This window comes from Toxotes jaculatrix, chromosome 13 (assembly GCF_017976425.1).
Source record: "Toxotes jaculatrix isolate fToxJac2 chromosome 13, fToxJac2.pri, whole genome shotgun sequence".
In the NCBI taxonomy this organism is placed as follows: Eukaryota; Metazoa; Chordata; class Actinopteri; family Toxotidae; genus Toxotes; species Toxotes jaculatrix.
In genome coordinates this window covers 18,362,642-18,378,024 of record NC_054406.1, presented here as the reverse complement: position 1 = coordinate 18,378,024, position 15,383 = coordinate 18,362,642, and the positions used below count along the sequence as shown (strand labels likewise).

At 40.5% G+C, this 15,383-nt stretch overlaps 1 protein-coding gene across 1 annotated transcript in view; it reads right to left on the bottom strand.

Moving 5' to 3' along the window:
- khdrbs3 (KH domain containing, RNA binding, signal transduction associated 3) overlaps nt 1-15,383 on the bottom strand; it is an 87,932-nt gene that overhangs the window by 16,996 nt on the left and 55,553 nt on the right. The window contains exons 4-6 of the mRNA XM_041053761.1: nt 15,127-15,273; nt 14,152-14,291; nt 8,188-8,368 (exon numbers count right to left, since the gene is read on the bottom strand). Of these exons, the coding sequence (XP_040909695.1) occupies nt 8,188-8,368; nt 14,152-14,291; nt 15,127-15,273 (468 nt within the window). The remainder of the gene's footprint in view (nt 1-8,187; nt 8,369-14,151; nt 14,292-15,126; nt 15,274-15,383) is intronic.

Here is a 15,383-nt window from a genome sequence, read left to right as displayed (position 1 = left end):
AAGTAAAATCATGTAGCTGAAGTTGTTAAGGCAGGCTCAGTTGTCAAATGAGATACTTTGAGTACAAAAACATGAAGACAGTCAAAACCTGTGCAAGATTACAAAGTCAGCTGTCCTCACTGGTTACAACATGCTGACCGCATACTTTTGCTGCACATAAGATAAGGCCATAGCTAGGCTTTGCTGTTATAAACATAAATAAGACTAAACCAAAGGGGAACTGCATTTTAATGTAATTTATACTTTTTTCAGGTAAAAAATAACAATACTTATTTGTAATTGGCTCCTAATATATGGCACACACACAACTGGTGTTTTGCATGTACATAATGTAGACATCATGTGCTGCGATGAAAAATAAACCCTGCTGTTTATTATCTTAAAGTAAGTCAACATAGCTAATTAGAATCCAGACATGACGTTTCTAGTCCAGCAGGACTATATATGGAAAGTGAACTTGTGAACATCAGAAATTAACAGTAGGCCTTGGGACAAGACTTCTTGGCTGCAGATTAATAAAGATCTCATGTGAAAAACTTTCATTAGGAAATCAGAGGAAGAGACATCTGACTGCCTTTAGAGCTGAGTTTTCAGTGGTTAATGACACAGAGCAACAGAACAGAAAAGGTGGGGTTAATTAAAAATAATGAGCTGTGTGGGCTGTACCAGTCACACAAGCAACTAATATCATGAACTTTTAATAGTTTAATACAATGTTGTTTCAGATCAGCAGCACAAGGTTCAGTTCATCACTGAAACCTCAGAGATCTTCAAACCAAGGAAATGTCTCTCCTACACCTTCAAATGTTCACTTTGATTTGTTTCTAAATTGGCTTAATGAATTCTAGTTCCTCATGTTATTGCTGTGGAGGTCAGGAACACAGGGAAAGGACCTGCATGCAGACACTGAAGCAGGAAGATTCAGTGAAGGTATTTTAATAACAAGAATAGGCTTACAGGCTGACGGGTGGAGAAACTAGAGTCCAGGCAGGCAGGAACAAAACTCAAAATTTACGTGGGGGGGCAATAACTCAGGGACATGCAAGGAAACACAAAGGAACTATACAGAAAGAAAACAAAATCCAACACAATGAGAACCTTGAAGAAAGAACATGTGGGAACAACACAGACAAACTGACCAGGAGGAAAGGGAACAAAGAGGGAGGCAGGGGTCATTGGGAACAGGCGAAACTCATCAGGACAGGGCAGACAATCACAAAGGCGGGAAAACACAAAGACAGGAAGTAGCACCATAACCGACACACAAGAAAGATGATTTCAAAATAAAACAGGAAACAGGAAACATAGTCCAGAAAAACAGAAACCAAATAACAGAGTATGAAAAAAGAGTCACTGGAGGGACTGATCATGACATATGGTGAAGAAATGTGTGTGTGTGTGTGTGTGTGTGTGTGTGTGTATATATATATATATATATATATATATATATATATATATATATATATATATATGATATGATAAGATAAGATATAAGATAAGAAATCCTTTATTATATATATATATATATATATATATATATATATATATATATATATATATATATATATATATATATATACATATACATATACATATATATATATATATATATATATATATATATATATATATATATATATATTACTGTGCTATGAAGGCAACAGGGGATGTTTCTATAACATTTCTTTTCATGTGCAGTCATTACTCAGCAGTGAGATTCTACTGTTTTTTCACAAATGGAATAAGTGTAATAAGTAAGAGGGAAGCACTTACACAGACCTTTTATCCAACGTGCTTTACAATTTGCCTCTCAATCACCCATTGACACACACAGTCACACAGTGTTAGTGGAAAGCTACCATGCAAGGCACTGGGCTGAGCAACACGAGCAGTTGGGGTTCAGTGTATTGCTCACAGACAGTTTGACATGTTTGAAAGGAGCCAGTGGTCAAGGCTGTCCACGTATCATTAGGACTTTGCCACTTGGTTCTCAGAGACAAATTTAATATTCAGCTTTACATGATTTTATGTAATGACAGCATGGCATCCCTGGCTGATTTTCAACACTGCTGGTAGGATAAATAACAGAAACACCTGTATTTATAATGCAATACAGTAAAGCAGCACCAGAAACTACAGCCTCCAAAACTGTCATACTGTTGAATCAGCACCTCCATAACAGGATTTATTACAGGACTGTTGTATTAGACTGCATCAGTTTGAGCCAGGTGTGCATAACAAACTGCAAACTGAGTGTGGGTGTGGTCATAAAACCTCCTGTACTGGAAATGTATACATGCACCTTTGAACCATGTAGAAGTATCTGTATCTTCTTTGCCTGACTATTAATGTTTGTCTTATTAAGTTTCTCCAAACACATCTGTACAGCTGTAAGTTAAACTGGTGATGGTCTAACAAACAAAACCTTCCCATCTTGTCACCTTTTGTACACATAATAAATTGATTCTGCCTTCCACCAATTTGTGTGGGCATTTTTTTCCTATGACATGTTTTTTTTATGATTTTTAAGTGACTATGTGCTAGACAAAAGGTCTAGAGGTCACCAAATCAGAAAGTAACACTGGAAGCTACTTCTGAACCATATTTCTCTCCCTAAATCCGTCACTTCACTACAAACCAACCTATTGTTTCTTCTCGTTCACAGTGCTGTGTCATAGTACACAAAGCACTGTAGCTGTTGCTGATGAAGGCCATATTAAGTGTGTACAGAGCATGTTCTTTATACCCTGAGTAGTTTTCAGCACAAGTCGTGTACCATTCCTCCCCTCGTCTCAATGGCAACTCTATCTGTGTGCTGTCCACTCACATTGGACAACGCTGCCCTGGTATTAAGGGCCGCATTAAACTTTAACAATGGCATGTTATTGCCATTTATTAGAGCAGCTGCTCTATAATTGAGTTACAAGCAAGCTGAGAGGAGAAACATGCTTGGTTTATAAATCATGTTGGCACATTTAAAATGATTCTTTTCTATGGCGTCTGACACGTGAGTGAGGCTATTATACTATCTCATGTGTCCGTATTGATATATCGTTTACTCAGAATATCTTGGAGAGCACAATAGCGCAACAATACCGCAACAGTACAGTGTTTCCAACACTAAACAGGATTAGTGTGACAGTGAGGGGTTGATGGGGGGAGTAGAGACAGAGAGGAGAAAGAGAGAGAGAGAGAGAGAGAGAGAGAGAGAGAGAGAGAGAAAGAGAGAGCAGCCCCTAAGTGAGTCTTTCATTTGTATGCCAGTGGATGGCTGAGAGGTGTGTTGTTAAAAGATAACGGCTGGCCTCTGAGGCCATTGAAGACTAACAGAGGGCCTGGCACTGCATGTTACAACAGCAGTATCACAGCCGCTCCACCGTGCTCTACAATACCACTGTAACAGATAGGATGCCACTGACACCCAGAGCAGGCTTTTCAGGCACTGGATTTGTTCCCTACACACTGTACTATATCCAAATGAGTTCAACAATACGCTGTCCTCACGTTATGAACTTTGTAAGGAAGCCGGACATGCTGCGTGGCCTTTGCTCAAACCCAAAAGGTACCACAAATGCAAACAACAAAGCAAGAAAATTAAGCAAATCAAAAGAAGAAGCAAAGCCTTGTTCCTACCAGACGACTAAATTACGATACCATCTGTTCAAAGAAAAAACGTCTCGCCTCCGTACAGCTGTGCCGCACGCTGCTCTTAACTTCTCAACGATAAAAGGAAAATAACACCCCATGATATTGCTCTAAAAAAAACCAAATAATCCAGTACTTGCAACCCTCGGTCATCTGTCTTGGTCTAAAATTCCTCAAAGTAGTTATGTGTCATTTATTCAGCTTTTCCTGCCAGCATATCTCGGAAAGCTGAACAGGCTGGAATTTGCTCAAGCTTTTCTGCTGCAGGGGTAGAAACACAACTCACGCTATCAGATTGAGGATGCCAAAACGTTGGCCCCATGCATCAAGTTGAAGTATCACTACCCTGTGTTATACTTGACAAATGTCTTTTCTTTCCGTTATTTTAACACCTTTGGTTTTGATCTTGACCGTTTTATTTAAAGTCTACTTCCATCTACCAGGTATTATCTGAGGAATTCATGTCTTTTGTGAATTAGCCCTGCAGAAGCACATCCGCACTGGAAAATGAAATTTGATATCAATATGTCTGATGGGAGCTGACTGTACTCGACTGCACTTGCTTCTGCTGTGCAGAGTCATGGACGGTGGAGCCTATCCACGCTCTTACTTGAGCAAGAAGCAGGATACACCCTGGGCAGGTCATCAGTCTATGCTGATCCATTAAGTAATCATAGACATGTTTCAGTCTGGACCAAAGTAGTTGAATGACCCACAGCCATGTTGCCAGCACAGCTCATAAAGATAATTTGCACTACAAATAAAAATTACAGCCGTGTTTTTAAAAAAATAATAGGGACACTGTCAAATTTACAAGGCTAATTCTAGATGATTCACATTTACAAGAGATAAAAAATAATTACATTTTCTCCGCAATTATTACAAATCACAGGTTTTGTCCCATGTGAACAGGTTTCAATCTTATCTTCATGACTGGTCTTGTCTGCCGCACCAGTTGGATGCAACTTCTTTATTACTGTATCTGAAATATTTTCCTAGCCATTACACCCAATTTAGATTAAAACTGCTACAAGGACAGTGCCATAGAGAACATGATTCAATTAACAACACTTGGCTCACGACAGGGCTGGACACGCGGAGAAGTGCCTGAGGGGGATGAGTTTTTTTAGTGCTGCAACAGTCAGAAAGAACCCACAATACTCAGAACGGATTATTGTATCTGGAGGATTTAACATAAATAATGCCATCCCACGTGCATTGCACATTTCTTGGTCTTCACACCCAAAGGAATGGAGCTTCAGTGTAAACAGAAAACAAACACAGTTACACAAACGTATAGCCCTAGATTCAGCATGAAAGCAAAGCTCTGCTGCTTTGATTTGCCTCTTCAGTTTCAAACTGCACAAAAAGATAACATGCTTCCTTATTTCTGAATTGAGAATTACATCATGTTTAATTCTTCTCCAATGGGATTAGCGGCAGGTAAGACAGAGATCTCAGTGCGCCTAATGAATTACATGAAATGAGATTTAGCTGCAATCATAGTAACCATTCAAGACTGATGGGGCTGCCGAGACTGGATCATGGGATAATAACATTTCTGTGATTTTGTTTGGTTACAATGGGTCTCAGAGTAATTTGATACTGATACTTCTAGTTCAAACAGAAGCTTTAACAGAGGTGGATTATGTAAACCAAAAACCATCCAGACAAAGATACTGTACACAGCCATGCCATCATTGTGACAAAATCACCAAGAGTCAACCCAGGTCTGGTGCCTTTTGTCTGAACAAGAGAAGAAGAAGAAAATGCCTCCAGCTGAACAAATGTTTTGGCCCGTGGCGATGCCACGCAGCAGAAAGAGAACGATGCGAACATGCATATGAGTGGATGCTAAGCAGTGATAAATTAAGGCAACAAATGTGAACAAGAAACATCCCTTTGTCATTTCATTGATGAATACAAGAGCCTATTTGTCAGCACCTGATGGAGAACACTTGTCCTGGGATGGTGATGTATTCAGATAACACACAGCAACTCATTCAGCCTCTAATTTGCTGCGATGTGGTTAGATTTATCATCTGGCAGATGCTGGGGGGCTTTTTTTTTCCCCCCTACTCAGATACACAGGTGCAGGTGTCGGGGGATGCAGTTTACAACTGTGACAATGATGGGAAACAGCTGGTCCAGGAGTCATTCTCTACGACCTCCACGCATTTGAATTGCAACCTCTGAATAAACCTGTCAGATGTGGTTAGGTATGGGCTGCTGGGGCAATTTTCCAACTCGGGCCACCTCCTCTCTCCTTCTATCTGCTAAATATGCAGTGTTGATGCTGGTGTCCCTGGGGAACTAGCCTTGACAGTGAGGCAGGAGACTCTCTTGGCTAATGCACAAAGGCCCTGACTCTAAACCTAATATATTCATCTCTGGCAGCTGTTGATATTACAGCCAGGTTCCCAAAAGACTGTTCAGGTAAGCTACAGGACCAAATCGCAGCTACATAGTTACAACATCAACTTCACACTCTTCATGCCCAATCTTGATCCAGACAAACAGCTAAATATAATGAGCTGTTCAGTGTTGCATACTTGTTTGAATTCAGCTCATACAGGCTGATATTTAACAGAAACACCTGATATATTGATATCAGCTGATATCTTGTGCTGAAATGGGCATTTTTCAAGGGTCATTTCACCCAAATTACAAAACAACACATTCTCTCACACCACACATAATATAGTATAATATTTAGTCATGTCAATGGTTTTGGTTTTATGCGCTGGAGTTTTGAGTTATTTGGCTGTAATATTTCTCCAGCCTCCCCAATACAATGGAGATAAATGGAACTGAATTTGTGGATAATTCAGAAACCCTGCTGTAATCGGTTTTTATTGGAACTACTTTCTTCCAAATAAATAGTCTTGATTATCTAGAGCAGCTGCTCAAAAAATAATATTAATTGATCTTACTTGTATTTGGGGGATGATAATGCTCTAAACTTTATAACTACAGTTCCTATAATGTGTTCCTATAATTTAGCTGTGGGTTATAACCCACAGCTAAAGTCATGTTTTTTTTTAGCCTACATTTGTTTACATTTTCTCAAATCAGCACCATTAAACGTACGTTAAATTAGGTATTAGCACTTCATGTTTGCAGTGTGCTCATGGATGTACAGACAACTGTCACTGGATGACTGTGATATTGAAGGAAACATAAAAACAAGATGAGTCTCAGGAGAGTTTTGCAGTTACAAGAAACATTTCTTTTCTATGATCTCTAAGCCGATTTAAGGATGCGTATTCGCAGTGGACATCAGATATAAAAATATCTTCTGAAAGTTTAAGTGTGAATCTAAAAATGTGTCTCATGTCTGTGTCCGCACTTTACTGAGTTATGTTTGGCACAGATTGAGGCAATCGGGCACAGAGGGTTTTAAAGTATTTAATTTGTGTGTGTGTTACAACCACTACTGCTGCAGCAGCTGCTGACCGTGTTGGTGAGTGGGACAAATGAGCAAGCAAACTACAATAACTAACTAACTGTTGTTTTTAGATCACCAGAACGGTCCTGATCCTTTCAGCTCACCAAGTGTCATTGCCTCGCCTCTCTCCCTCCACACCCTCCCCTTTTAAATCCTCCATCCTCCCCCCCAGGAATGTACAAATCACAGTTTGAAAACCTCTGATCCAGAGTAACTGGGACATTGTCAGTGGAAAAAGAATTTGATGTTGAATTTTTAAATGTCATTTTTAAATAATCATTTGCAGTGGAGGGAGAAATCTTACAAAACCTGGCCAAATAAAACAAAAAACTGTCTGTATTTACAGATGCAACGAGAAGCAAATATTTGAACTAACTAAATGTGAACTGTATTATGAAAACCAACCCAAGTCTTACAGTATTTATCAGAACTACTGCAACAATCCTGTTTCCAGACAAGAACATTACATGGCAATATTGAGTCGATTTTGCTATACTTGGCTTACATCCAATGCCAACTGCTTTTTAAAATTCTAATTGGTTAAGATTAGGGTTCAGATCATAGTTATGGTTAATAAAAAGGGAAGTGTTAGCTGCAGGCTTGTAACAAGATGCAAACTCTGGTCCACTGTAAAAAAGTCTGACATGTTTTAAGCACATCCACCATCCTGACCACACCCACATAAAGGACTCACCTTCCTGCTTCCTGCATTGCCACTGACTACTTGCACTAAACATAACTAATTGTTTGGGATATTCTTGCTGATAGTCTGCAGTCACTGGTGGATGACTGCCGGTACACTGTTTCCTGTGTCAGCTTTTTCAGAGATACGCTGTACTTTCCTCCCCCTGTTTTGTCTTTGTTACTTGTCTCCCAAAGCTACAAACAATTAAAGGAAAGACGTTTTAATTGGATGTAATCGTCCTCAGACGGTCATGAGGGATGCTAATCTAATTTTTCACATGTGGATCAGCTTCCTTTTCACAAGGAGTGCTACAGACTAACAGTTTAAGCCAATGACAAGCACAAGTGTATTTGTATACATGGTGACTTGGTCTTGACCCCATTTAGAAGTACAGTTGTAATGCACTCACGTATTCTCCATATGTGTCCTGGACTATGGGAGGAGCCGGCCGGTATCCAGCAGCTGGTGGGGCACCTCTGGCTCTCTGCACCCCCCTCCCTCTGGAGGATGGAACCCGGCTGGGAGGGGCTCCTCTAGGTGCAGCTCCTCGGGGCACTGCTGCATGCAGGGGAGGAACTCCTCCTCGACTCCTGACACAAGACACAAACATCCGCCCCAGGTTTAGATGAAAGAGCAGAAAGTCTAACAGATTTTTAATGTTTTTTTATTAATCTTAGTCTGTTACAATGTTAATTAATGGAGGGGAAAACAGACATGTTTGCATAGTTTGGATGGATCAGATAACATACGCTCTCTTTCTACACAACAGGATCATACAATAGAGCATTAGAAGATCCTATAACAAGGATACAATTTCATATCGTCAATATGAGATCTCCACTGCATTCCACGTCTTTATGATGAGGTGCTGTAATTCATTCTGTTTGTAGTCAAGCTGCCTTGTCTACTTCCACTTCAGTGAGTGATTCCTACATCTTCCAGAGTGACTTGACGATGAATCTGATACATTCAGCATCAGGTTATATGTGTAGGTGGAGAGAGAGGAACAGCGAGGATGGAGGGCAAGTTCCTCCAGTCGAGAAAAAGTGAGTCACGTCCATTACCCAAAACACAGCATGTCTTGTGGCTGAATAGCTTTCCTGTCTATTAAGTAAAATGTAGATGAAAAAAAAACCAAACAAACAAACTGGTGTTTCTGCCTATTCAATGATGGATGTTTCCTTGTGTGTTTGTTGAATTTCAAATGTTCCGTCTTGAAATAAACCCTTGCACTGGACACTGAGAAAGTAGGACACAAACCAGATTCTTACAACAATTAAAATTTAGATATTGTAGTGCACATTTCTGGGTTTGATATTACTTGTAATATTTAGGTGAACAAGCATGTCTCTCTGCTGAGAAATAGCTACTGTGAGATACCGATCTCCACAGTCGTCCTGCTGAAGTAACACAGAACCCAGAGTCAGACCTGCTCTGTAATCAAGATGGAAGCAAAGTCAAACTGCTCTGTTGGAAATCAAAGGCAGTCTGACCTTGTGGTTTGGTAAAATGTTGTTTGGGTTTTTTTTTACACGGGCCGAGCTTTCTTTTAAAAGCAGTTAACTGATCTGGAGCAGCAGCAGAAAACCACCAAGGTTGCTCTCCAGGTCTTTTTCTTTCTATGCTTTCCATTTCAGCTATGCTGCATACTGCATTGGTAAAACATCACAGATTTGGGGCAGAAGGACAAAAAAAGAAATCTCTAGAAATTGATAGAAATTGGACCACCCTCAAGCAGAGAGAGAGAGAGAAAAAAAAAAGAACAGTCGATTCTCCTTTAAGAGCTGGACTTCTCTTCCAGCAACAACTCCAGTCAAAGTCTCCATCCAGAGCAGTGGTACTGATCAAACTCCGGCACATGTGAGTGTGAACTGCACTCTACAAAAACTGCATCTACTTCCTGTGTAGGAGCCTGTGGGACTTCTGTCTTATCACACTCAAATTAGGCATGGTAAATGCTAATTACAGTGTAATTTAAAACACAGCCAATTATATTCTGACTCAGAGCAATACAAACACCCCATCTCTGTGACCTTGTTTATCTCAAAATCTGATGAAAGAAGTGTGTTTTCTTTTCTAAACACAAAGAACAAACAAACAACACTTTATGTTTTTTTTCTCCTCTAAAGCACAGCGTCGGCGCGTCGAGTGTTAAAGTCTTCTAATGGTCTGAGTGTTTTTATTTGCAGTCTTGTGAGGTCTCAGAGGAGCCAGAATTAGCATGGTTTCACAGGGATAGTAGAGAGGCAAGCATCTACTGGAAATCATTTGCATAGAAAGGTTTTTATGCAAATTTGTCTTATCTTTGCTAATGTTTATGGACACCAGTCACTGCACCATGGTACACTACGAGACACTATTTACTATAAGGGCTGTTCTCTGATTGATGACCAGCCTAACCTATTTCACTACACATGAATACTAGTCTCAGCTTAAATATGGCATCATAACATGGAGCAAGCAGGGTAAATGTCTCCTACAAGTTGTTCGATCAGAGGAGACTAGATTACTGAAGTGCTGATGATAAAATAAATATTAGATTTTTTTTTTTTTTTCTCACAAGCTCCATGATCAATTTGCAGATTGTCATAGTTCACAGGTCAACAACATTACCCCTCATTCTAGATTGAGTCCTAATGCTTGTAGTAATTACTAACAGAAAGTATGGGGACATTTCAGGTGCAGTGTCTCCTGTTTGGAGAAAAGAAATGCAGAGGCATCGGCAAACTGATGCCAAATAGGCTGCAAACAACCAGTTTAGAGTTAAATGTACATAAAATCCAACAGTGATTCTAACTGATGCTAGCTCTCAAAGCTACTGCTAATGCAAGCCCAGAATTTCCTACTGCTGCTGCTGCGGCTTCACGTTAAAAGCATTCAAGCAGTAAAACACAGGGAGGTCAGCACTGAGAGTGAAAACATAACACAGTGATTTTGGTGACAGTGGATATGTTTTAAATATTCCCAGTGATGGAACAAGAAGGAGCAGCCACGGTGAGCTGTTAGCTGAGGAGGTGCAGGCAACAAGCTGCACACCTCCAACTCCTCAGATACACAACCAGCTTCTTTACTGCAGATGCTTGTGATGGAAAAGACCAATTACTGAGAGGCATATTTATTAAAACATGAGCACGAGTCTGTTCAGTTTCACCTGCTGTTCCAAATCAACCAGGACTGAGATGGCAAGGATTAAAACTATAAAGAAGAGATAAAGCATCTGCTGTCACGACTATGGAGAACAAGGACTAGGACCCAAACGCAAGAACCCTCAAGACAGGCAGAAAGGTGGAACTAAAAGTCTTTTAATAAACCAAAATTCACTGGAAGAGTCCAGGGCAAGGGAACAAAACTCAGACAACCAAAACTCATCCACTTGGGAGAAAAAACACCAAGGAACAAAACTAAACAAAAATACAAAAGTCCTTACTTGAAACAAAAGAAACCGAGGTAAGTCCATGAGGGGGAAAACGCAAGACACAGGAACATGAACAAACACAGGGGCATGGCGCAGACTCAGGCATGGAGACGGACATGGGCATGGAACACAGACTTGGGCATGGAACACAAACGAACCGACAAGAACACAGGGAAAAGACGAGACTTAAATACACAAGGCAATGGGCAACAGGTGAAACCAATTAGGGCGGGGCAGACAATCACAAAAGGAGGGAAACAAGACAAAGACAGGAAGTAGAACAAGACAAGATACACAAGGGCAGTGATTTCAAAATAAAACAGGAACTATAAACAAAACTTAAACTAAACAAGAGTTCAGAAGTCCAAAAGAGTTCAGAGAACAACCCCCTTAGGGGCTAGTCATGACATCTGCATCAGCAGCCTCAAATCACTGGCCCGCTGTAGCCTGGAAGGCAAGTTCATAATGTTTGGAATTTACTGTTGAATCCGTCCAGCAAATTCTCAATTTTCCCATTTTGATTTTTCCTCACTGTTTTATCTTATAGTAAGGATTTAATTTTCAAGCAAGGTTGAAAAATTGGAGAGTAAAATTGCCTTGTTATTTCACATTTCTAACTTGTGCAATGACCAACACTTCAGAAATGACCAACAGCACATTTACTGTGAAACGCCTGACACCAGATCGACTGCTTCTGTATCAAAACACAGGTTGGCCAATGGGACAGACAGTTTGAAGAAAGGAGGAAAATTGATTACTTTATAGAGTTTAAGTTAATGCCACAAGATGCTCAGCTTCAGATTGTTTATGGTTCTTGTTACATTACATTTGTTTAAATGTAAGTTAACCTGTTAACAAACTGCTACAAAGACATAACATCAAACTAGATTAAAGATAATGAGTCGCTGAGGTGAACAGGAAAGATTAAAATTTTTAGATAGAGCAGCAGAGGATAATAAGGAAGGAGTGAAATAAATGAATGGAGAGAAGCCAAGAGGAGTGGCTGGGAAGGAGCAATGAATGAAAGAAAAGAGGAGACGGAGTGAAATAGTCTCCTTAATTGAGCTTTCACTGAGCCTTTTGACAGGTCAGTCCAGGGAAAACTGAACTCACCAGCATTAGATGTTTCACCTCTCTTGTCCAGTCGGTTTCCTTTGGAGTAAGTTCATTAAATAACCAGCTATTTGCAAAGCTGCACAGTGCAACTTTTTAAAAAAGATAACAGCAGTGCTTTGGTTTGGAGTTTTATGCCAATCATCTACGGTTTCTCCTCTTTGTAATTCCTGCTGAAGTCTGCACATAGTCAGCACAGTTAGAAATATCAGGGCTCATTTTTCTGCCTTCAGAAGGAGCTGTTTTGCTGCCATTCATTCTTGTAGAATATGAGACACAACTTCTACAGAGAGAGAGAGAGAGATAAGTCATCACATTAAACAGGAAGTCTTTGGTTTGTTTTAAGTTTTATTTCAATGCTGTGTCCTCTATCAGTTTATACTGGTACATTATGATACACTGTGCTTGCTGTCACTCAGCTAACACCAACAAGTCTTAAATAACAGAGGCTGTTCGTCTGTGCTTTCCAAAATGGTCCATTTGACTGTTATGAAAGCGATTCATAGGATCTCTAAACAACTTTAAACATAGCATAGACAGGATTCAGAGCGAGCCCTTATTCTAATTTTAAGGATCTGAAGTAGTCGCACCACAAAAATTTCCAGAGAGCTGCTCTGTATCACTAAACTTATAAAATATACCTATAGCTTAATCTGATTCTTAGAAAGAAAGAAAAGAGCAATAATTATTAATGACCGTACGTGATTCATTTGTGTCAAACAGAGAGCTGAGACTCGCATTCATTAATCATAAATGTTAACTTGACAATGACTGTGTTTTAAAATGCTACAAGATAAAACAGCACTGTTCTGTCTTTTAATAAGACATTACCTCTGCCAAGCAGGTTATGTTTTCACCTCTGCCTGTTTGTTGGTTTGTTTGTTTATTTGGCAGAAGGATTACGTAAGTAATCGGAGTACTGAACCGATTTGCACCAAACTTGAAGGAGGGATGGCGCGTGGGCCAGAGAGGAACCCATTCAAGTTTGGTGCGGATCTGGTTAAAAGGTGCAGATCCAGGAATTTTTAACACTTTCCTTAGCATTGCGAGATTTTCATCAGTTCCTCAAGAGATAATATTTCGATCCTTTTTCATTATTTGGCAGATGAACTGGTCATAAAGACTGTCATTTTATAATTTTGTGAGAAATCCATTTTTGTTCCTCATATGGAAAATAAACACAGTCCAAGGAAATATTGAAGAGTTGAGATCACAATGTTATCATGTGTTTTATCTTAACTTGGCCGACCCATAGACATCCCATTCCATAGGCTGACCTGTGGCTATGAGCCCTCATTCACTCGCAGCACGCTCCTGCAGGGCAGTCCCAGGATAAGTCCGGGAGCTGACAACGTAACGAGCCGTAGCCTTAGAAAATCAAGAGCTAATACACACACACGTTGCAACCACTGCCAAAATTTGAGCTGACACAAAGTAAATCTGGCCCAAATTGTTTAGGCATTTGAACAAACAACCAGTCTCACTGGCACATACACAGAAAAAAAATGGAAGTCTCTGTCAACAAATAAGGCCTAAAAAACATAGTAAACTTTAATGTGACATGCATGTCTTGTATTATAAAAACAACACAAGAGACAATATATTGCTTGTATTACTGTATCAGACACAGACAGTTGCAAATGTGCTCTAACTCTAAATGACACCATTAACTCTGAAAATGCAATAAGACACCGTGCACATCCATTTACAGAAAAAACACTGCCTTCCCAGTAGCTCCTTAACTGTAAATAATACCCAGTCCCCAGCTGAACCAAAGTGTACGTACACACAACAACTTGCATACACACACGCATACACACACACACACACTTGGACGCAGATTACCTGGGAGGCCCTGGAACAGGTGTCCCTCTTCCACGGGCGGCTGACTTGCCCCGCACCGATGGCACCTTGGCATCCTCCGAGCCGCCGTTCAGGTATGTGAGCTCCTGCAGCTGGGCCTGTCTGATCTCATCATTGTAATCCTGCACACAGAGAGGCAGCATGTTCACACACACACACGCAGACAGCAATAGACTCGCTTTCAGTTACTCTGTATTAAATTACGTCCTTTATCTCCAGGGCTACAGCCCCGGGAATATCTAATTAATGTACTTTACAGTACTGCCGTGACCGCTGTTCCTGAGGCAGCTAAACATTTCAGATCTCCCGCTGATAAATCCTCGGGACCCCATTTGCCTTTATCTTCTCACACAGTTGTTTTTTGCCGCTAAATTAAAACACATCATTAACATGGAAATGGGTCTTTAATCATAAAACGATTGATATGATTGTCATGTGTCTGCTCTATCAATAAATATGTTTTACGGCGACAGTGAGAAGAGGTAACGTGGAGGGGAGTGGGGGATAATTAAGGATGAGATGCAGATTATCATAGCTCAGAGCACTGGAGAGATCATCCATAATGAATGGAGGAAGAGTAAATAAGCTCCATGCTGCTTGCTGCTGCCAAGGAGGGTTTGGCCGATGGAGAGAGATTCCCTCCTGCACTCTTTTATTCCTGTTATACCCACGACTTCCCACCCAGAATCACAGACACTCAATCAGATGCTTTCCACACACACACACACACACACACACTCCGACGGCCCTGACAGAATTACAGTGCAAGTTACAGACAGAGAGTGTGAGTGAAAGAGCCGGTTGTCTCCGCTGTTACTCACTAGCTTCACTGTGGACAGGCTGAGAATGAGTTGGCTGGGGCCAAAGAGCAGCTGCAAAGAGATTCAGGAGGAGGAAAAAAGGAAACGCCAGAGGAAGTGTGTGTGTATGTGTGTGTGGAGAGAGAAGGGAACATACTGGTATGAGGAACTTCTTGATCTCTTCCAGAGCGTGACCCATCCTCGCGTAGGCCTCAGCTGGCGGAGCAAACACCTCGATGAGGACGTGCAGGTCTTCGTTCAGGTGGTGATATTTGGCCTCGCCGCTCTGCCGTAGCTCTTCTTCCTGATGGAACAAACCAAAAAAAAAAAAGAAAAAAAGTTTGGTATCATATATCCTCTGTCTAGGGAATGACTATGTTAGCTGTCACAGCCAAGAACATTTATCTTATTTTT